Below are 24,319 nucleotides of genomic sequence, written 5' to 3'. Positions count from 1 at the left end.
CGCAGGATGACTATGAGTAGGCAATGTGATGTGGCCGTTAAAAAAGCTAATGCGGTCTTGGGATGCATTAGGCGAGGTATTTCTAGTAGAGATAAGGAGGTGCTAGTCCCGTTATATAAGGCGTTGGTAAGACCTCATTTGGAGTATTGTGTGCAATTTTGGTCTCCCATGTTTAAGAAGGATGAATTCAAACTGGAATGAGTACAAAGAAGGGCCACTAGAATGATCCGAGGAATGGAAGGCCTGTCGTATGAAAGGAGACTTGAGGAGCTCGGTTTGTTTTCCTTAACCAAAAGAAGGATAAGAGGAGATATGATTGCACTCTTTAAATATATCAGAGGGATAAATACCAGTGAAGGAGAGGAATTATTTCAGCTCAGTGCTAATGTGGACACGAGGACAAATGGATATAAATTGTCAGTTAGGAAATTTAGGCTTGAAATTAGACGAAGGTTTCTAACCATCAGAGGAGTGCAATTCTGGAACAGCCTACCGAGGGAAACAGTGGGGGCGAAGGACCTCCATGACTTTAAGATTAAGCTCGATAAGTTTATGGAGGGGATGGTATGATAGGATAATGGGTTTAGTCAATAGGTCAATAAAGTGCCACACTGGTAATTAGTACAAAGGGTCAATGTTGGGATATTGTTAGCCTTTTCCAGAGGGTCTGGCTGGAGAGTCTTGCCCGCATGCTCGGAGTTCAGCTGATCGCCATATTTGGGGTCGGGAAGGAATTTTCCTCCAGGGTAGATTGGCAGTGGCCCTGGAGGTTTTTCGCCTTCCTCCGAAGCATGGGGCAGGGGTCGCTTGCTGGTGGATTATCTGCTACTTGAAGTCTTTAAAGCACGATTTGGAGCATTCAACAGCAGAGTCAAGGGAAAGAATTAGTTCATGAGTGGGTGGATCAGCTTATGTGGCCTGCATCTTGCAGGAGGTCAGACTAGATGATCATAATGGTCCCTTCTGATCTTGAATTCTATGATTCTATGATTTACTACAGCATCTCTCACATTTTATGCTGGTGTAGCTCTGTGGCAATCTGTCAGTGTTAACTGGACTAACACATGGTGAATCAGACCCATTGGGCAATGTGACTGAGTTAACATTTTGGTGGAAACGTTAATTTTTGCATCTTGAGATTTCTTTAAAAAAAATTAAACAGTGCAACTTTACTAATGTGCGAAGATATTTTTGTAATATGCACACATCACTGCATATAAAATATGAAATGACAAAACTATGAATGAATTTGGTACTATTCAGATGGAAAAGACATGTTGTTCCTAAAGTGAACTGCTTTGCCCACTGGCAAGCTGACTAGCAGGGCTGTCCCTGGGGGGGTGCGGGGCCTGGGGTGGAAGTGACTGATTTGTCTCTTCTGGAACCGACCGCGACAGCCAATTGTACTGGCCCACGGGTATAATTGTACTGGGCCACCCAAAGTGCGGGGCCTGGAACGGTTGCCCAATTTGCCCTACCCAAGGGACAGCTCTGCTGACTAGTGTTAATTTATAAAAGTTCATTTGGGAATTGTTTATTATCAGTGCTTCTATATTTGCATATATTTGTGTTGTGTAAATAAAACTGTAGCTTTTTGCCTTCCAACATTGTGTACTGCTGAGAGTATGGAGAGAAAGACAAAGGAGGCTATTTAAAATTGGGCACAATCACATTGAATTGTGATGCACAGCGTCTTCTCCAATATATTTTACTTGTTGAGATACATCAGCAATGGCGTTCAGCTGCTTACATTTCAACTCTGCCTTCCATATTTGCTACACCACCCTCTGTAGATACTCACCCCTTCTTGTCAACTGCTGGGAATGGGCCACACCCACTTTGATTGAATTGACCTCATTAGCACTGACTCCCCCACTCAGTAAGGCAACTCCCATCTTTTCATGTGCTGTGTATTTATTCCTGTTTACTGTATTTTTCACTCCATGCATCTGATGAAGTGGATTATAGCCCATGAAAGCTTATGCCCAAATAAATTTGTTAGTCTCTAAGGTGCCACAAAGACTCCTCATTGTTTTTATATCAGCTCAGTCTCTTTCCGATTTAGAAATGTTATTGAAGAACGTGTCGATCTTTATCATTTAAGTTCTTACATTAAAATGTAAATTAGTGCAATTATAAGAAATTAGCATTTAGTAATACCAAAGGGAACGTTATATACAATTCTTTTACTATTATTATATATACTCTGACTATAAGCAGTATCTGGTGCACTTGTGGATTTCCCACAGACACTTGTGTGGGCTTCTGTGAATCTAAATATGATTCATTCAGAAATGTAATTTTTCTCTCCACTGTGTCACGGAGCTCTTTGAGCTTTTCCTGTGATCCCTTAGGCATATACTCACACATCTGCCTATTCTCAGATTTGAAAGATGGCCAACAATGACGACTTATTAAAATCTAAATGAACGTGCATGAAATTCATGCTCTGCTAATAGAAATTCATGGGCTTTTGCATATGATGGTCAAAATTAACCATAAAGATCAATTTTTAAACCATCTCTGTGTTGAAAGAAGTGAAGTGATCTTTTATGCTTTCAGTGCAGCATTTAATAAAAATCAATTTGTAAGTGCAACATCTGTCTTTTGACTTGGCTCTATGTTTAAGGGTATCGGACATTCTATTACTAACTAGTTAGGACTGGGTACCTTTGATTGGCTGTCCACTTCTCTGAGCGAATGAATAATATCATTATTTAGGTTCTGTCAACTTGACTACTTTATAAGTTATCTTTTCACCGGTGCTTCCACCTACCATATGTTTGGTATCAGAAACCCTAATATTGTATACACAAGAGAGGTTAACTACCTGATTGTTTCTGCAGAGTCTATATGCACAACTGATGGGGGGGGGGGCCCACAAAGTTAGAAGCTGTGATATTAGTTAGTTTTCCACCATAACCTGACTTGCCAGTAGCATGTAACTCTAAATCTACTATCTGCTAGTCAAGTATTACCTTTTTGGAACAAATGCAAACAGGTTTGATTGAGCAGAACAAGGCATGTGGCATTAATGTGGATTTACTATAGTGAAGCAGGGACTTCTACAGAAAAAAATGCCACTTTGTGCAGTATGGATTCTATTACTTATACCACCAGTTGTCACCATTGGCATGGTTAAACTGGTATACCTGAAGTATTAGACTTTAATAGAAAAAACTTAACATGTATTTTCATTAAAATTTTCATTTGATAGTGAGTTTTTGAAAGAGAGAACAAATAAAAGCCAAATACAATGTGTGCATCATGTTAAGGCTCAATTTGCCTGACTTCTTACAAGTCAGATTCAGAATAAGAGGACAGGCTATCTTGAAGATGTATATTTTTCCACACATGCTGACAGACTAATCTGTAACTGACAAGAAGAGGTTTGCTCTAAATGTTTGTTAGGATCCAGCAGTCTCTTTTCAAGAAGTTAGAAAGAAAAAAAAATCAAGACAAAACCAGGTGGGTCTTAAGTCCATAAATACATCTTTTCTTGACATTATACTAAACATTTCTTTTTTAAACTACAGAAAAGAATCCGAAGCTTGGGCACAGTAGAATATTTCAGTCAGGAAACTGCATCTCTCTAAATCATGATAAATATAGTAAAAGAGAAAATGAATGTCTTTAACCTGCCATTTTTATTTCTCATAAAAAAGGGCACCCAGATGTTTGGACATGATTCATGCACTAAATATGCTCATTCTACCACAATGGAGATGGTTCAGACTTTAAAAAATCCTTCCTCGTTTAACTTCAGACTCGTTTTGCTAGACAGCTGCAACACCATACGCTGATGTCAGGAGACTACATTTAAAGCTGAAATTGTGTAAACTGGTAGAAAACATTGCTGAAACCACTGTAGGGTATATGATTAATTGAATGGAAGATTTGACATCTACTAATTGAATTTTAATCAGGAATATTCTGATCTACTGGTCCAGAGCAGTGGGTGCCCTTCATATGCGAGAGAAAATTAGTTACACCTTATGTGTAATTTTTATTTTTCTCATACATGAGCATCCACTGGTCTAAATATTACTCATGGAAAGGTAAGAAGCACTAAGATCCAGGGAAGAAACTTCAACTGGAGAACTACTGAAATTCTTTTAGGAGAAACAGAAATAGAAAATTTAATCATTTTTTTGTCATTTTCATTTTAATAGCTTGCATAGTTTCAGTTGAGGGAAATTGGAATGACCAAAGCCTTTGCCAGCCAAGGAAAGAATGCCAGTTGTGCAGACTTTGGAAAAGGAATTGCAAATCCAACATGGCTTTATTATAAACCTCATTGTACAAAGCTCTGTGCTTCTCAGCCCAACAGTTTGAATGCAAACTTTTACTGAATGTAATCTGATGATCCTAGGAAGGGTCTGACTAGATGCATCTAATGGCTACCATGTTAGATCTGAGCCATAATTGAAGTGCTTCATACATTTTTTAGGATTCCCCCCTGAAGGAAGAACTCTCTCTACTCTAGTCCAATGGAGATGAACTTTAAAGAACATTTCACATGGTAAGTATTAAGGTATTTTTCTAATATTTGGGCTGACGACAAAAATGTGAAACACATTAATTTGAACTCTGTTCTTTTTCACTTTGAACAAAGTCCAGATGAGGATTAAGTGCCATCTTTTCATGGAAGAATTGAAGACAGGGTTCTTTAATTGACCATGTTCATATTTCACTTATTCTTCCACTTTCCATAATTGCTATAAGGAAAAAAAACATACGGGGAGGTCTCCACTAGAGGATTGATAAGGAGTTTTCTTATGCCAATGCAATTTATGAAGATATAGGAGCTGTCAAGAGAAGGCTGACACCAGAAATCCATGGGCAGAATATTGAATCTGTAGGTAACTGGAAATCTCTTATAAAGGACCCAATGCCATATGTTTGGAGTGGATTTAAGCTGAAACCTCTATACCTGGTGAACAAATCTTCCAAAAATAGTCTTGTATGCTGTGATTATGGAATGTTTCAGAGACTTTCTATTAAAGTTAGCCAGTTCCCAGGAGTAGCCATGTTGTTGAAAGCTCAGACTCTCAGGTTCTGTGCTGTAAAATCAAATCTGCAAAGATTAGACTGAGGCCAATACAGTCAGGGTCACTGATGCTTTATCTAGTCTTATTTTTTCCAAATAAATTTGGTGATTAGAAGGAAATTGGAAGGGCATATGAATACATCTGCCCACTAGAAGGAAAAGGTGTCCCTCTTCCATGCCAAGAGATGCCATCGATGAGACCAAAATACTCATACTTTTCCAGTTGTTCTAAATTGTGGGTAAGTCTAGATATGGGAAGGAGTGGGGGGAATCACTTGTTTCACAGAGCCAAGGATGTCCTTGTTCAGCTTCTGCTTGTTTTCTACTAACAAATGACAACTGAGCATGTTAGCTTTGAAGTTTTGTCTTGTTCTGCGGGATGCCATGGTAACAGACAGGTGTGCTTCTCATGGAATGAAAGGAGTTTGGTGATCTGTGGTTCAGATTTGTATTCTGTTCCTCCTCGGCCATTCACATATGCCACCATGGTCTAATTGTCCCTCTTGATGTAGAATGTGAAGGTATTCCTTGAGAATTTTGTGAAGCAGGGCTTCTAATCATTGTCAGCTGCTTTGGAGGTACTATGAGTGTCCAATAGTAGAGCTAATTGTGCAGGCCGAAGAACTGGAGGGATTGGGGATCGTGGCTTGTATGTGCAGAACAGCAACATGAGCACGAACCACAAACACTGGGAAGCAAACTACTTGAGAACAGTAAAGAGAAGAATTAAAACTAGAAAACTGGGATAATTACCATTTGAGCTTCAAGAAAAACAAGACCCTGATATAATAGCAAGGAAGGTTTACATTTTAGTGGGTTTTGTTAATTAGGAATTGTGGCTGGTGCACTGGGCTATGTGGAAAGAGTTTTCCTTTTATGAACATTTTTAGCAGTAAGTCATTCAGCTAACGTAGGGGTAAATGCTTTAGGGAATCTCACCTTAGTCAACACTACTGAAACTCCTTATTTGTCCTCTCCCCAAAATGGGAGAGACTGCAAGGGAAGGTGGTGGTAATACTCCAGGTCCCCATTTGACTCTAATGTTCATGGGTATTCTATACATCAGGAGTCATAATGCTTTACAGGGGTTGCAAAACTGCCATTTTTACAACTATTCACTTTTGACCCCTTCTGTGGTTGCCTTGAAGTGACAGCAGAAAGTCTTCTGACAAAGTGGAGATTGAAATTGTGGGAGTAAAGAGCTGACAGGTTTGCCGATGTTTGAGAACCTTCCCTCTCTCTAAAATGGTGTAGAGATAGACCCAGCTGCAGTAGCTTTGTCACATATGAGCACTTTCTCTTACTGCCAGATTACAGGCACATGGATTGTGCATTGCACTAGGTCCAATCCTACTAGACTCTCTGCTGCTAGCTTCTGCTATATTGCTGTGTACAGAATGAATGGCAGGCCCTGTAAAGTGGCAGCTTAGAGTAGGCTGCTCTGGCATGCATACTGAGGAACCTAAGAGGAGAAAAAAAATCAGGCTGTTATCCTGCAGATTTCAACTCTTGGAATGGTCTGCTGGTACAGGCAGATTGGCAATATGGGATAGACCACTCTGGTGCACTGCTGAGGGAAAACAGTGAAAAGTGTGGTTCTGATGACTGACAATCCCATAAATAAGAAGGTCCCCGCAGACCGATTAAAGGAAATGTTGCTACTACTGTACTGCTATATGCTGTGGAGAACAAAACTGCTCTCTCAGAGTCTGAATAAAGGGCTCAAAGTGCAGTGATACAGCAGCCCACCAGAGGGAGCCTGAGTTCAAAAGGTGAAAGGAAGAAAAAGGGCTGTGGTGCCCTTTGGTGCTGAGGTGGCAGGAGTAGGTCTAACCCAGAAGTGACATCCAGTCCAGCAAATAGCCATGTATGAGAAATGTATTGTTTCATTTGTAAGGTAATAAAGGAAAATCTATTGATCTGTAATGGAATAACTGTTCTCTTTCAGAGGGGAAAATAAGGGAACTACATTTAAAAGGGAGGAGAGTATAATCTGATGAATCCATTCTGAGGCCAGCTATTGACACAGGATGGCAGTGCTACAAACCTCGGCCAGAAAAGAAAAGAAGGCCAAACAGAACAGACCCCATCTCAGGAGACTTTCCTAGATGTAATTGTGGGGGCAGTCTTGTGGTCTCCGTAAGACAGCTGAGAAGCAATAAATCAAGGAAGAGCATGGTCAAAGCAGTACCAGAAAGGGGTAGAATGGAAAAAAACTAGGGCTCTGGGGAGCAGCTTTCAAAAACTTTTGAAAAGTATTTCTTATGAGGAGATAAAAATAGCAAATATTTTAATACTTCAGTATCATTTAGCGACAGCACACGCTTCTTATAAATGTTATGTTTGCTCGGAGATGTTTTCATTTGTGTTAATGATCGCTTAATAGCATTAAAAGCCATTCTTCATGATTGGGTATGGTATGTCTTAAGAGTCTTGCACATGGAAATTAGTTCTCTTGACATTAACTACTCAGGGAAAAATCTTAATCTGCTCATATGCATTCATTCAATGAGCTCTTTTTAGAGCACATTTTGACCTGAATTGCATTGCAGTAGACAGAGCTTCACAGAACTTGACCAGACTAAAGGGACAACAGGAAGTCAAAATCCCCACTTATCTGAACTGCAAATATTTACTATTGGAAGGGTATAATTGGAGGGATCTTAGGTGAGGTTATCAGTAAAGCATGCAGGTACACAGGAGGAAGTAGAGATTTCTTCTAAAAAGGAAACGAATATAAAGGACACATACACTTGGAGGAAGTCTGTCTGCCTCCATTTCTCTTGAATTCTTTGTGCTGTTCACTTAGAACACAAGAATGGCTGTACTGGGTCAGACCAAAGGTCCATCCAGCCCAGTATCCTATCTACCAACAGTGGCTAATGCCAGGTGCCCCAGAGGGAGTGAACCTAACAGGTGGTGATCAAGTGATCTCTCTCGTGCCGTCCATCACCACTCACTGATAGACAGAGGCTAGGGACACCATTCCTTACCCATCCTGGCTAATAGCCATTAATGGACTTAACTGCCACAAATTTATCCAGTTCTCTTTTAAATGCTGTTATAGTCCTAGCCTTCACAACCTCCTCAGGCAAGGAGTTCCACAAGTTGACTGCATGCTGTGTGAAGAAGAACTTCCTTTTATTTGTTTTAAACCTGCTGACCATTAATTTCATTTGGTGGCCCCTAGTTCTTATATTGTGGGAACAAGTAAATAACTTTTCCTTATTCACTTTCTCCACATCACGCATGATTTTATATACCTCTATCATATCCCCCCTTAGTCTCCTCTTTTCCAAGCTGAAAAGTCCTAGCCTCTTTAATCTCTCCTCGTATGGGACCTATTCCAAACCCCTAATCATTTTAGTTGCCCTTCTCTGAACCTTTTCTAATGCCAGTATATCTTTTTTGAGATGAGATGACCACATCTGTATGCAGTATTCAAGATGTGGGCATACCATGGATTTATATAAGGGCATTAAGATATTTTCTGTCTTATTCTCTATCCCCTTTTTAATTATTCCTAATATCCTGTTTGATTTTTTGACCGCCTCTGCACACTGCGGGAATGTCTTCAGAGAACTATCAACAATGACTCCAAGATCTTTTTCCTGATTTGTTGTAGCTAAATTAGCCCCCATCATATTGTATGTATAGTTGGGGTTATTTTTTCCAATGTGCATTACTTTACATCTATCCATATTAAATTTCATTTGCCATTTTGTTGCCCAATCACTTAGTTTTGTGAGATCTTTTTCAAGTTCTTCGCAGTCTGCTTTGATCTTAACTATCCTGAGCAATGTAGTATCCTCTGCGAACTTTGCCACCTCACTTTTTATCCCTTTCTCCAGATCATTTATAAATAAGTTGAATAGGATTGGTCCTAGGACTGATCCTTGGGGAACACCACTAGTTACCCCTCTCCATTCTGAAAATTTACCATTTATTCCTACCCTTTGTCCCCTGTCTTTTAACCAGTTCTTAATCCATGAGAGGATCTTCCCTCTTATCCCATGACAACTTAATTTACGTAAGAGCCTTTGGTGAGGGACCTTGTCAAAGGCTTTCTGAAAATCTTAGATATTAGTTTGTTGGCAAATAAAGTATAATTAACTCGTAGGACACTGGATTGTGATCTGGTCTTTTCTGTAGTTCACCAGTGTACCTGAACCCAAAGTACTTAGGCCCTGATTCAGGAAAAGCACTTACACATGTGCTTAAGTGTTGTACTGAAGAGGGATGCTTTCCAAAACTGGGACTTTAGAAAAACAACACTATCTAGCCTCAAACTACAGAAAGAAGGAGCAAGTTACTAGTCAGGTCTTTCTGCTCTTTTGGTAGTTTTCCCCTGGTGGGGGCAGTCATGGTCAGGCAACTAAGTCTAAGCCAAGTACCAGAAAAAGTTAAAAATCACAGTGTGGGATGCCATTACAAGCTCACTTGCGAGTGGGCAAAATGTCATCCTAAATGGCTGGCATAAGTGTGGGCAGAACTGTAAAGGATTTAATTGAGAAAAGATGTTTGGATTAATTAGACGCTCTGCTAGAAAAAATATAATGATACTCACATCAGAGTTAAAGCGAAGCTGACAGACATTACAGGAAATAACTTGTTTCTTCTTTGGGGGAATGGATACTCCAAATGTGTGGTTTATGACTGCTTTTTGCACAGGATCCATCTGGAGAGCAAACAATAAAATATTCAATTTACAACTTCACAGGACAATAAACAGTGCAGAAAAGGCTCAAAATAACATTTTCCCCCTGCAAGTTCCATTTTTTTAATAAAACAGGAGGAAATAGTATTTCAAACCTCATAATAAAAATGATTAGATTTATCTGAAGATAGGGAATTGGTATAATGCCAGAGTTTACAAAAAAGCAACTCAGCCACCCCCATCACAAACCACTGGATGGTCCACCTCCCTTATCACTCAGAGCACCACTATCACATCAAGAGGCAAGGAGTCCATAAATCTCTCCTGCACCATATGCTGCTTCGATAGCCACACCACTAAGCACCCTGTCTCCCCCAGAAGCACTAAACTTTTGTTTGTCTCTTTCTTTGCAAGGAAAAGTGTCAGTACTCTGGAAAGAGGGGAGATAAGTGTCTTTGGTTTTTGTGGCACAAGTAAGCTCCAGAATCATCTTATATGGTATATGTAGCTAAGCTGGCTTTGGGATGTAAAACTAGAGATAGGAGTTTGGGGGCATTAGAGGGAGCAGGGGACAATTTTAAATCTAGATTTCTCCCCTCCCCCACACACACATTCTTCTTTGGTAATAAATTCCCATTTCTTTCCTTTTGGTGGGTTGGTAGCTATTAACATAAGAACATAAGAAAGGCCGTACCGGGTCAGACCAAAGGTCCATCTAGCCCAGTATCTGTCTACCGACAGTGGCCAATGCCAGGTGCCCCAGAGGGAGTGAACCTAACAGGCAATGATCAAGTGATCTCTCTCCTGCCATCCATCTCCATCCTCTGACGAACAGAGGCTAGGGACACCATTCTTACCCATCCTGGCTAATAGCCATTTATGGACTTAGCCATCATGAATTTATCCAGTCCCCTTTTAAACACTGTTATAGTCCTAGCCTTCACAACCTCCTCAGGTAAGGAGTTCCACAAGTTGACTGTGCGCTGCGTGAAGAAGAACTTCCTTTTATTTGTTTTAAACCTGCTGCCTATTAATTTCATTTGGTGACCCCTAGTTCTTGTATTATGGGAATAAGTAAATAACTTTTCCTTATCCACTTTCTCAACATCACTCATGATTTTATATCCCCCCTTAGTCTTCTCTTTTCCAAACTGAAGAGTCCTAGCCTCTTTAATCTTTCCTCATATGGGACCCTCTCTAAACCCCTAATCATTTTAGTTGCTCTTTTCTGAACCTTTTCTAGTGCTAGAATATCTTTTTTGAGGTGAGGAGACCACATCTGTACACAGTATTCGAGATGTGGGCGTACCATGGATTTATATAAGGGCAATAATATATTCTCAGTCTTATTCTCTATCCCCTTTTTAATGATTCCTAACATCGTGTTTGCTTTTTTGACCGCCTCTGCACACTGCGTGGACATCTTCAGAGAACTATCCACGATAACTCCAAGATCTTTTTCCTGACTCGTTGTAGCTAAATTAGCCCCCATCATGTTGTATGTATAGTTGGGGTTATTCAAAACAGGCTACCCAGTAAGCAACAGTTACTAGAGAAATCCACATCAGCGACAATGCTCCTGAGTGCCTTTTTTCTCAAGTCCAATTCCAAGGGCATATGGAAGGGGCTGCAAGTAGCTGCAGACCTGTAGCAGCTTCCCACTCACCTCACACACACAAATTAATTGGGAAAATCTTCTCTCATGGAGACATCTTTGTGAGAGGAGTTTCTTTACAGACTCTTTACAACACTTACTTGCCTGGAAAAATTGACTCATTCCTCAAGGATTTCAAAAATAGAATTGATGAGTGATACAATCCAAGAGAATATTCAAGTAATGAGTACTACCCAGGAAGTGTTTAAAAATGACTTTGCACCAATTAAAGATGTAGCAGTTACCATACCAGAGAAAATGCTTTGCCATTGAAAAAATAAGACACGCTTGAGACAAACTGAAAACACAAAGTGTCTGAATCCTGAGCTTGAAAGAGAATTCTCAGGAACTGGGAACTAAAGAAGCCTTTCCTAAGTATCAAAACTCCTGCTGGATAGCAAGCTTGCCTCCATTGGCAACTGAGAAGCCTGAAGGATTCCAGACAGCTCTATTAGTACCTCTGCTAACTCTGAGGGTATTGAGGGGAAAAAATTATAATTGTCATCTCACATTTGTATCACGGTAGCAGCCCTAAGCACCGGTTAAAAATAAGGCCCTATTGTGTGAGCCACTGTACAAATACAAAGAAAAATGTAGTCCCCACCCCAAACAGTTTAATGTATTTTACTTCTATATCTATATGTGTTTATATGTGATTAATTTATTTAAAGATAAGCATAGGTCTGGCAAAAATGGGGAGGAAATATAGTAGTCTACAATGAAGAAAGAGTTTACATTTCCTAACTTTGTTTAGGGTTCCTACTCTTGGGGGAATTTTGTGCCACTGCACGTGTGCACAATTCATGTGATGCACATAATTTTTTTTTCCTGCAGAAAATACATTCTTCTGGAAATATGCTGCGGTTACTCTTTTTTCCCACCAGGGGCTGCTGTGGCACCAGAACAGCCCCAGCAACGGATAGGGAAGAGACAGAGGCTGCTTTCCTCACAGCGCCCTATGGTGGGGCCAGGTCAGGACAGAGGCACAGGATATGGGGGGGCGGGGTGGACATCATGGGGGACATGGGGCTGCTGTCGGGTCACAGACTGGAGTTCAGAAGTGTGGAGGGACAGACTGGGGTAGGGGCTGAAAGGGATTGGGGGTGCAGGGACTCATGGAGAATGGGGTGGCTGAGTAGCAGCACAGGGACAGATGGGGAGGGGGTGCAGGGACACATAGGGGAGGGGTGTCTGAGTGGGGTTGCAGGACCACATGGGGATGGAGGGAGAGGGATGCAGGGATACATAGGGATGGGGAAGGAAGGGGGTGGCTGAATGGGGGTGAAAGGACACAGTGGGATGGAGGGGTGCAGAGACACATGGGGACAGGGGCAGATATGCCTGACTGAATGAAAGAAGTTAAGGGTCAGCCAGGGTCTGCATAATGAAAGCTCCCTAACAATCCCTCCCTGCCCCCCCAAAACCTGTTCCATACATCTCCCACCCACATCCAACATCCCTCCAAGTTCACACCCTGGCTCTTTGCCAGCAATTACTTCCTTCTCCCTCATCTCCTCTGTTACCCCTGACTCTCCCAAGTCTTTGCACTACTTCTGAGGGGTGTGGGAAATAAAGTTTCTGTATTGAATTATTACTCAGAGTTCTGTATTGATATGCCTAGTAAGGAATGTATTTGTCAAAAAACATTTCCTGAATCTTTTTTGTTGTCTGCATTGTTCCAGACATCGTTGCTGACAAGTGTTTTGAAATAAATTACCAAAATAATTGAAACTGGTGTGATTATGCAGTTAAATAAAATCTGCAGAATTTTGCAGAATTTTAAAATATTATACGCAGAATTTTTATTTTTAGAATTCCCTGAAGAGTAATTTCCCATCACAGGAGGGAGTAGTTTGATTTTTGCTAAAAGGTTATATTTTTCTTGCGGATTATTTTTCAGTCTCAGCAGTGATTTTCTTGCTACAATAATATACAAAAGAGTCATATGACTAGGATGACGCAAAGCTTGCATTTGACACTAAAATTAATTTGATAAAGAGATGGGGGAAGAAAGTTGACGTTAATTATTCTTTAGATCAGGTTTTTGCAGTGAATTAGCTACTTCCAGATTTTCTGAAGCTGATGGCTAAATATTCTAGTTGTCCCCCTTAAAACATTTTTGATGCTTCCCGAGAAAGAAAACTGCATTAGTGAGGATTTTCTTAATACAAACACATAGATACATACATTCAAGAAATATCTTTTGTAGCATAGCTAGGAGGTTTTCTATTACGTAACACTTAACTGATGAATAACTTTTTGGAGTATAGTGAGATGATGTCCCCATTACCTCCAATCCAAAAAAAGAGGGTTTTCTAAAGTTCATAGCTAGCATTTATCCTTTTTGGAACTGTGATGTAATGTTTACCTGCTTTTGATAGTAAATACTGTATTTCACTGCCTTAAGAGTCATAAAAAACAAAAATTAAACAAATGCAGCTCAACTACAGCGGATTACTTTGTTATAAACTGATACTACAACATTGTCAAAGAAGAGCAACAAGAAAAATAATAAACGATAAAGCTTGAATAAAACATCATTGAAACATAGGGCTGGAGGGGACTGTGAGAGATCATTTAGTACAGCTCCCTGCACTGAGGCAGGACCAAGCTAACCTAGATCATCTCTGGCAGGTGTTTGTCTAACCTGTTCTTAAAAACCATCAGAGATTCCACCACCTCTCTTGGTAAATTGTTCCAGTACTTAGTTATCCTGACAGGAGGTTTAACCTAAATCTACCTTGCTACAGATTAAGCCTATTACTTCTTGCTTACCATTTCTTCTCTCTAACAGCCCTTAACATATTTGAAGATTTATCAAGTCCCTCCCCACCCCCCAGTCTTCTTTTCTCAAGACTAAACATGCCCAGATTTTTTCAACATTTCCTCATAGGTCAGGTTTTCTAAAACTTATTTTTGTTGTTCTCCTCTGGACCCTCCAATTTATTCCTAAAACGTGGCATCCAAACTGGACACAATACTTCAGCTGAGGCCTCACCATGCCGAGTGGGTCAATTACCTCTTGTGTCTTACATAAAACACTTCAGTTACACCCCAGAATATTAGCCTTTTACAACTGCATCACATTGTTCGGTCATATTCAATTTATGATCCACTATAGCCCCTGCCTGCCTAGCCATTTAATACCCATTTTGTATACGTGCATCTGATTTTTTCCTTACTCAGTGTAGTGCTTCTTTATTGAACTTCATGTTGTTGATTTCAAACCAATTCTGTAATTGGTCAAGATCATTTTTTAATTCTAATCCTGTCCTCCAAAATGCTTATCCTGCCCTTGAATGGTGGTAGACTCTGGACTGACCCCTGGAGACCCCACTTGATATGCCCTTCCCAGTTTGACAGCAAACAATTGCTAGCTACTCTGAGTATGTTCTTTCAACTAGCTGCATACCCACCTTAAGAAATTTCATCTAGACAACATTTCCCTAGTTTGGTTACGACAATGTCATGTGGGACTGTATCAAAATGATTAGAATGGAATAACCTCCTAGTGTTTCCAGAATACAGTGACAATGCTTAAGAATAACTCCAAAACTAGAAATTAAGTAAAATTAAATACATTAAGCAAATTAAATAAAAATTAGTAAAACAATTTCTATTTCTGAACTCTACCCCTTATTCTATCACTCTACAAAATAAGCACAATGTAGCAGAATGCTGATCTAAAGTACAGGTTATGGAACTTCTGCTTGCAAACTTTTTGATCATACATTGTATAATATTAATCTAGCAGAAACATATATGAGATCATATTTAGAATTTGCACCTGTATCAAATTTGTTGGGATGTAACTGACATTTAAATGTTTGTACCTAATGCAGTAGTATTTTAGCACAACGTATGTTTTGCTTTTTCAGTTAGACTTGCTAATCTAGAACAGAATAGTTTAGTGATGAAAAGTACCTCAACCCATCTGAAGTGTCTGAGATCAGTAAAAAGGAACAGCGAAGAAAACACTTATCTGCAGAACTACTAAAAAAAAGTAAAACCAGCAGCGATTCTCCTATGTACTCCAGATAATAATCCACAGCGTTAATATTAGGCAATTAGCAGTTTAGAAACGACAACATAGACTATACATAAAGTCTCAAATTCAAACAGACACAGCAGCACAAGGACAAACTCTCATGAACAATACAGAGCACCCAGCCTCCAGAAGCTACAGCTCAAGATTCCCAAGGGAGTAGTTGATGATCTTTCCCAAAGAGAAGAACTGAATGCAGTCTGGTCATGATTAGAATTCAAGAAGGTGCAACATTAACAATTAATAGGTTTTAAATATGTCAGAAACTAGGCTGGATTACAGCATGTTTGAATAGTAACATAGTATCTGTCTGCCAGAAGGTTAATGCTGTGGGGTAAACTGATCTGGGATCACCAAATAAAATTAGATACATGTCGTTTTGAGTACAATCTAGCATCTGGATGCTTATTATTTTGACTATAATATGAGCTACAGGCATAGTAAAGAGTTAATACATTTGCACTGAAGGTGGGTGGTAATGATATTGAAGATTAAAAACCTTTTCTATTTCATTCTCTTATTGCAAATACATATATGAAATAAAGGGAAAACCAGTTGAGTTAAATAAAACTAAGCAGAAATAATGCCAAAAGCTTAAACCCATACTGCAAACCCATATTAACCTGAGTAATCCTTACTCACGCTATTAGTTGCAATGAAATCACCGTGACTACCTCTTGAGAGCATAGATTATTAGATTTCAGGGGATTGCAACACTGGTCGCTCATTTTTTTCCCCTCTACACTTCCTGATTTCAGCCGGGACCAGAATCAGGAATATCCTCCTGATATTTATCTTACATTTATATAACTCCTTTCATTTCAAAGGCTCCCAAGGTGCTTCACAAAGTACATGGATAGCTGTCAGAAATGCAGTCATTTCTGGGGTGGAGGGAAGCAACAAAAACGTTATGGTAAATTACAGAAGAGTCAGAAGGAGGAAAGGAAATGTTTGGCCCATAACACCAAAACAAACCCTACTATTATAAAATATATCAGGATCTTTGTTATTCATATATAGCAAAGAGAACTTTTTGCGCAATATTCACACAGAACCCTGTTTACTTACCTCAAAGGTGAAGAGCCTGCCAAGATGTGACCCACTTTTGTTCCAAGAAAGCTAGGTGTTTCCAAACCTTTTGCTTCAGCTAAACTACCAAATACTACAAGATTAGCTATTCTTGCCACATTACAAATCTACCTGTTCTTATGGATTTAAACTCTCTGGCGATTTGTAGTTCTGAAGCTTGGATAAGTATCTGGATGCCTCTCTGAAAAGAAACTTTTGATTTTTGCCTATTACTAGAGAGGTATTGGTAATAAAACAAATTTGGCAGTCATCCAGCTCTGGGTGTATATTAACCTAGAGATGTGGCTGCCATTTTTCTCCACTGACTAACTCTGGCACAGGTCTGGCCTAAGAACTCTCCTTTTCCTCCCATCATTTATATCCATACCTCTGTAAGGCATCCATGTATTCTGCTGCCACTACTCCAAACTGATGAAATTTTCACCCAACCCTTTTCTCCTCTCACCACAATGATTACAATTTCCACATTGATGCCTCTACAAGTCCTGACTCTTCTGCCTCCATCTGATGCCTGTCTTCTCCCACATCAGAAATACTGCAATTCATACTCTAACAACTCCATAGGCTCTCCATTCAATTCAAAATTGCCATCTGGTTTTTAAACACTCCTTGGAGTTGCTACAAATTGTGAGAGAGACCCTGAGCGACATTTTGAAATTGTGTGCAAGGAAACTGGTTGTAAACTATATGTTGATAAGCGGGTATAAAAGTTTAAATTGGTATAACTTCTGACTCAGTATGTGTTCAAAATCTGGGAGTCACCAATCAAGGTGCCTTTTCTCCCATCCTGATCTCCTAAAATCCTTTAAAAAAATCTACAGCTAGAGAAACTAATAATTGATTTGCTAGCACAATCAGCTCTACTGCTTTATAAATGCAATCTTGCAATTTTTCCATTTGTGAACGGAGACAAAGTGTCAAGTATCAGAGGGGTAGCCGTGTTAGTCTGGATCTGTAAAAGCAGCAAAGAGTCCTGTGGCACCTTATAGACTAACAGACGTACTGGAGCATGAGCTTTCGTGGGTGAATACCCACTTTGTCGGAGACAAAGTTTCACACACATAATTACCATCAGTATGGCAAGGGTTAACATTTTAAATGCTGATATTTATACAAATCCATTAGACAACTCTTCCATTTTTTTCTTTTATTATTTAAAATAAATAGTTCGGCAACCAGTAACAAGCAAACCCATAGGGTGAGATCCAGTCTATTTTTCAACTTCTCTCTAGCGCACTAGGCTTGATGCCAACATGATTTCATTCTGCATTTCAACTTTAAACCTCCTCAGGAGAGGTGGGCATGCTGCCATTATGAAGAACCACTATATATTGGAGCTTAATTCAGATTCTGTCATTAACACCATCTCTCTCTCCAGTACGCTACATATTTTAATGACTGATAAGAGTTATGAAGACAGACACATTTATTCAAAACAGAGCACACATTTAAAATGCACACTGTAAAAATCACAGATTGACAGTAGAAAAAGTTGAATGTGAAAAAAATTAAAATATTAGGTAAATAAATACTATTCCATCCCAGTCCTCTGCTCAATGATAAATTATGCACTTCAGCAAGAATCATTTACAATTCTCTACTACTACTACATTTGTCACAATACACAGTATATAACACACACACACTTAGAGAAATGTTGCTATAACCCTTGTCACTGGGTCAAAGCCAAGTGTAATTTAAGATTCAACTGAATAGTGTATTATATTTTTTTCTTGCTCACTTTACACCCCGGAGTCAGCCCTGACGACACTCTTTTTTTTTAATTTTGAAAACCGTCAATGTTCGCTGCTGTAGTATGCTCTGCTGGTGTATTGTAAAATGTTTTGGGGTTGGAAAAGTCACACACACACACACACACACACACACACACCCTCTGGTGGGGATTTGAGGCAAGAGACAGCTTCTTCAAAATCCCTAGCAGTTGACTCCAAGAACATGAGAATGGCTAATTCTAAAAGAAAGAATAGTAACTCCTAGTTGTGGTAATCTGTGATAATCTTGTCACCGCATTGAGGGGTGCTCCTAACACCATCACCTTTATATAGCTATTATGTGCTTTGATTCCTTAATTACACATAATATCAGCACAGAGGGTGAAACCCTAGTTTCACTGAAGTCAATGGCAAAACTCCCATTGATTTCAGTGGAGCCAGGATTTCATTGGGAGATTTCTCTCTGCCATCATTATTGTTTTTCAGTACTGGCATCGCTTTTCCTGTGTGAGCACAGGTAGGGTGCAGTTTGCAACCCTTGCCCTGACAGGGGCAGAAGTGCCTGAGGTAGAAATCAGAGCTAAGGGATGGTTTTATCAATATCAATGTATGTCTTCCTCACCCCTCAGTGGTTCCCATGATGGGAGAAACTCTGAACTCTGTCTGTGAACCCCATAGCATTTGCCCCAAATCAGCACTGATCACTTTGTGAACTGTGCCAGCAAGTTCCAGGTGTGGAACAACACGTGTGCCTGGGGATTGTAAACTGGGCTCTATCAGTGAAACTGAGCCCAAAATAGTCTAATAAAATGACAAATTTAAAAAACATGTAGTAATTCATTATTCCCCATTCGCTGATGTGCCAGACAGTACAGAAATACACCAAAAACTATGTTAAAATTATGTGCAGTGCCCAGACAGAGAAAATTCAGAGTTCAGGTTTCTGCTCCATCCTAACAGTCCCTGGTTTGTTACTGTCCTGCAGTGTTCCCAAAGCTGGGAGTGTCTGTGCCCCAAATGTTACACAGTAATGTTAACTGAGGCTAGATTAGTAATTTCAATTCTTTACCTTCTCCCTTCCGGCAGTGTAAATGAGGCTTTTATAATTTGTTTTGAATTCTGCATTATTTTTATTAGCAGCCATGAGTACTAGGCTGAGTATTTTGGCATTGATTTTCTGTCTCTTGACTGTAACATGTAGGCTCCCCTTCCTTCCCTTTGCCTTTATGGAGAGGGGAGGCTGTGCCCACAGAAGTGGGGAGTACTGCCTCTGTAGCATGTTTTCCTACGAAAACCCCTTTTTGGTGGATTGATGGGAAACCAGCAGGCTTGGATGGAGCAAGACAAAAACTGTTTCTACTCCACCAGATTTTCCTTCTACCTGCTTAAATCCACAGGGTGCAGCAATGGAGGTTACTGTAAGCAAACTCTTCAGTAATGTATGGGTTCATGGATTTTAAGGCCAGAAGGGACCACTATGATCATTTTGTCTGACTTCCTGAGTAGCACAAGCCTTTGACCCACACCCAGTGGAGAGCTACCCTTCCCTACTATGAAATCCCATAACTTGTGGTTAGCCAGAGCATTGTTTTTTCAGAAAGACATCCAATCTCCATTTAAAAGTTCCAAGTGATGATGAATTTACCACCTCCCTCGGGAAACCATTCCAATGACTAATTACCCTCACAATTTAAAAGTTGAGTCTTATTGTTAGTATGAAGTTTTCCTACTTCAATTTCTAGCTAGTGAAACTGTCTCTCTTAGATTAGAAGGGCAGCCTGAGTATGACACCTTCTCCATGCGTAGGTACTTATAGATTGTAATCGCATCACTTCTTAACCCTCTCTTTGTTAGGCTAAATAGATTAAGCTGCTTAAGTGTCTCATGATAAGGCATCTTTTCCAGACCTCAGATCATTTTGTAGCTTTTCTCTAATACTTCTCCAGTTTTTCCATCATCTTTTGTGAAGTGTGGACACCAGAACTAGACAGTATCCCAGTAGCAGTTTAACCAATACTGTAATATTTTCCTGGTCCTAATCAATATGCCCCTGTATCTTCATCCAAGGATTGCGTTAACCCTTTTGTCAACAGCATTGCACTGGGAACTAATGTTCTCCATCACCATCATGGTCACTAATTCTTCTCTGCCACCCTGTGCTGAGACCTAGGGATTTACTATCATTCACACTGTTAGATCTTCCTTTACCTGACCCTGAAAGATGTTATGAACAGATCATACAAAGAGAAAATAACCAGATGAGATCGCCATCTCTATGGGGTGCCTTGAAAACCTCTTGAGATGTTATTCTAAGATGCCTACTATTCTCCATCTCATGTGTTAATTTCCACCTCACTCCTACCTCTCTCTCTCTCTCTCTCCTTCTAATAAGAGTCTGACTCAGACAAATATAATCTTGCAATGCTCTGCTACCCAGTTTGGCAGCCTAAGCGTAAGGCCCAACAGCCGGACGTCAGTAAAACTTTGCATCTCAGAAATCAGCCAAGAAAAAGGTTTTCAGAGCAAGGGATGTCAAATTCCCTACCGAAGGAGTGGTTAGTTGAGTAGTGCACCACTTTCTCTACCTGTGGTCTTTCAAGAATTGAACAACAATCAGACACAAAAGTTACATTTTCTGATCTTTTGCTATTCTTTTTCTTTTCTCCCTTCGTGTGTGTGTCTGTCTTGTTTTGTCTGAAAAATAAACAAGTTCAGACTTTAATAAAAAACTTTCATCTAAAACTAGATCTCCTTCCCGCTCCCTCCAGCAACAAGAGTTAAGAAACATTCAAGCAAGGGATTAGGCCTTTAAAAAACTCTACAGAGACAGATTCAGAAACTCAGAAAAATGCACATTTATGGGATTTTTTTTAAATTACTATGTTGGGGGTTTTGACTGTTCTCTCTGCCCCCCCCCTTCATTATTTTTGTATGTGTTTAATAAAGGCTAAAAATAATTTCTTGTTTGGTGCTTTCAGTGTGCGAAACTGAGCCCCTGGAAATAATCTGCTCTGCACACATACTGCTGGTGCTGTAAAAAATAGAAAGTAATGAAGAGGATAATTTTAAAAACTATAATAGAGTAAACCCCTTATCTGTTCTTTACAAAGATCCTGGCTCAAACTATTAAGAATCAGAAGGACACTCTACAGGAAAAGTACTGACAGAGGGCCCAGACCCCTATGCAGGGTATTCTCAGGAAGGGAGCACTGTTCTCTAAAAAAAAACCTGGGTTTATAATGTCACTGACAACTGATCCTTAACTGGAGGATGGTATTCAGGATACCATCCTGAACTGTTTACAAGACAGGTTCCCCTTATGACAGGAAATGTTACACTTCAGATAAGACTGCTGGTTTGAAGCCGATTTAAACAACCTAAAAGATGCTGAAGACACTTTAGGATAAGTACACTGACAAAAGAGATTTCAGAGAGAGAGAAATTGGTGAATTTGAGACTGAAGGTTTCCTTTTTATTGGAAATGGAATCCAGCTTGAGAGTATTAAGTTAACAGTTTCTCTTTTAGCTCAGCCAGCGTACACCACTATTACATTAGTGTCTGTATGGAAAATATATAGGACTGTGAAATGCAAACTAGTAAAGACAAGTCAGAAATTCAAGGGAGGAAGCTCAAATAGTGAGCATAAGTTTGGGAATATGGAAATCTGGGATCTACTAGGGGCTGTACTGACTCACCATTTAACCTTAGGCAAGTCACTTAAACTCTATGCTTTGTATTACTCATCCATACAGTGATGGTTGTAGTATTTACAACCTCACAGAGATGTTGAGAAGGCTATTTAAAGTGTTTAAAGCACTTTATGAGCCTCTGACGAAGAGGTTATGTAACTTATTTATTATTAATGATGCAGTTACTCAATATCTGATTCTCATTTGGAAAAAACATACCTATTTTTGTCTCCAAATCGGGTGGGGGGGGAGTGGAGGGAGAATGAAATCATGTTACTGTTTCTAAGACGTGCAAGAAGTCAAATCCTTACTCAAAATGTGTCTCTTTATATTAAATGTTTAACATACACTGAAAGCAGGGTTATTCTGGTTACAGTGGGTCTGTTAGAATGAGACAAGAAAATCTATATGAAAAAATGCTGATGTGAGGGGAAGCAAATGTGACTCTAAGCCCCCTTTTCATCTCCCCTGAACTTGAAACTGGCTGGGGATTGAACAATCCCTTTCCCTAGAAGAGGGCTGCTCTAAATTGTGCTAACTGGAGGAATCCCCTCTCACCCCCAGAATGCTCATGCTATGAAGGATAGAGGGTGTGGGAAGTACAGACTTTATGCCATCTCTGGATGATATGGAAATTCCCAGCATCCCCACAAAGGCAGCTGTAAGTCCCCTTTGTGATGCTGAGCCGTACAAAGGGAACTTGGGCTGGGCCAAGTATGTGGGGAACAAAAAAGACATGAGAAGCCTAATCTTTACTGGCCAGTTCTAACACTGGCACTTTCCATATACATATAAAATACAATAGCTAGAGAGAGGAAACAAGTAGGGCTGTCAAGTGATTAAAAAAATTAATTGTGATTAATCGCACTGTTAAACAATAGAATACCATTTATTTTAAATATTTTCAGATGTTTGCTACATTTTAAAATGTTAATTCCAATAACAATACAGAATATGAAGTGTACAGTACTCACTTTATATTTATATTTTATTACAAATATTGGCACTGTAAAAACTAAAAAATTGTATTTTTCAATTCTCCTCATACAAGTACTGTAGTGCAGTGCTTCTCAAAGTCGAGCCACCACTTATTCAGGGAAAGCCCCTGGCGGTCCGGGCTGGTTTGTTTACCTGCTGCCTCCACAGTTTCGGCTGATCGCGGCTCCAACTGGCCGTGGTTTGCCGCTTCAGGCCAATGGGGGCTGCAGGAAGTGGCGCGGGCCGAGTGATGTGCTGGCTGCCCTTCTCGCCACTTTATTGCCTACAAGTCCACTCAGTCTTACTTCTTAGTCAGCCAATCACTCAGACAAACAAGGTTAGTTACAATTTGCAGGAGATAATGCTGCTTGCTTCTTGTTTACAATGTCACCTGAAAGTGAGAACAGGCATTCGCATGGCACTGTTGTAACTGGCATTGCAAGATATTTACGGGCCAGATGTGCTAAAGATTTATATGTCCCTTCATCCTACAACCACCATTCCAGAGGACATGCTTCCATGCTGATGGTGGGTTTTGCTTGATAATGATCCAAAGCAGTGCAGACTGACGCATGTTCATTTTCATCATCTGAGTCAGATGCCACCAGCAGAAGATTGATTTTCTTTTTTGGTGGTTTGGGTTCTGTAGTTTCTGCATCAGAGTGTTGCTCTTTTAAGACTTCTAAAAGCATGCTCCACACCTCGTCCCTCTCAGATTTTGGATGGCACTTCAGATTCTTAAACCTTGGGTTGAGTGCTGTAGCTATTTTTAGAAATCTCACATGGCTACCTTCTTTGCGTTTTGTCAAATCTGCAGTGAAAGTGTTCTTAAAACGAGTACGTGCTGGGTCATCATCTGAGACTGCTACAACATGAAATATATGCAGAATGTGGGTAAAACAGAACAGGAGACATACAATTCTCTCCACAAGGAGTACAGTCACAAATTTAATTGATGCATTATTTTTTAATGAGCATCATCAGCATGGAAGCATGTCCTCTGGAATGGTGCCCAAAGCATGAAGAGGCACATGAGTGTTTAGCATATCTGGCATGTAAATACCTTGCAATGCTGGCTACAAAAGTTCCATGTGAATGCCTGTTCTCACTTTCAGGTGACATTGTAAATAAGAAACAGACAGCAGTATCTCGTCAATGTAAACAAACTTGTTTGTCTTAGCGATTGGCAAAATAAGAAGTAGGACTGAGTGGACTTGCAGGCTCTAAAGTTTTACACTGTTTTGTTTTTGAGTAGTTATGTAACCAAAAAAAATCTGCATTTGTAAGTTGCACTTTCATGATAAAAAGATTGCACTTCAGTACTTGTATGAGCTTAATTGAAAAATACTATTTCTTTTATCATTTTTACAGTGTGTATATTTGTAATAAAAAATAATAATATAAAGTGAGCACTGTGCACTTT

The 24,319-nt window shown here is 39.8% G+C and overlaps 1 protein-coding gene across 9 annotated transcripts in view; it reads right to left on the bottom strand.

Annotated features, from left to right (window-relative positions):
* The window catches only part of ZNF385B (zinc finger protein 385B), a 302,602-nt gene that overhangs the window by 60,020 nt on the left and 218,263 nt on the right, over positions 1-24,319 (bottom strand). For all 9 annotated transcript variants that reach the window (XM_039494459.1, XM_039494458.1, XM_039494457.1 and 6 more), the window contains one exon: positions 9,618-9,728. In XM_039494459.1, coding sequence (XP_039350393.1) covers positions 9,618-9,728 — 111 coding nt within the window. The remainder of the gene's footprint in view (positions 1-9,617; positions 9,729-24,319) is intronic.

Source organism: Mauremys reevesii, linkage group 11 (genome assembly GCF_016161935.1).
Source record: "Mauremys reevesii isolate NIE-2019 linkage group 11, ASM1616193v1, whole genome shotgun sequence".
NCBI classification, from domain to species: domain Eukaryota; kingdom Metazoa; phylum Chordata; order Testudines; family Geoemydidae; genus Mauremys; species Mauremys reevesii.
The sequence above is the reverse complement of the archived record's forward strand: the minus strand, read 5'-3'. Positions and strand labels throughout refer to the sequence as shown.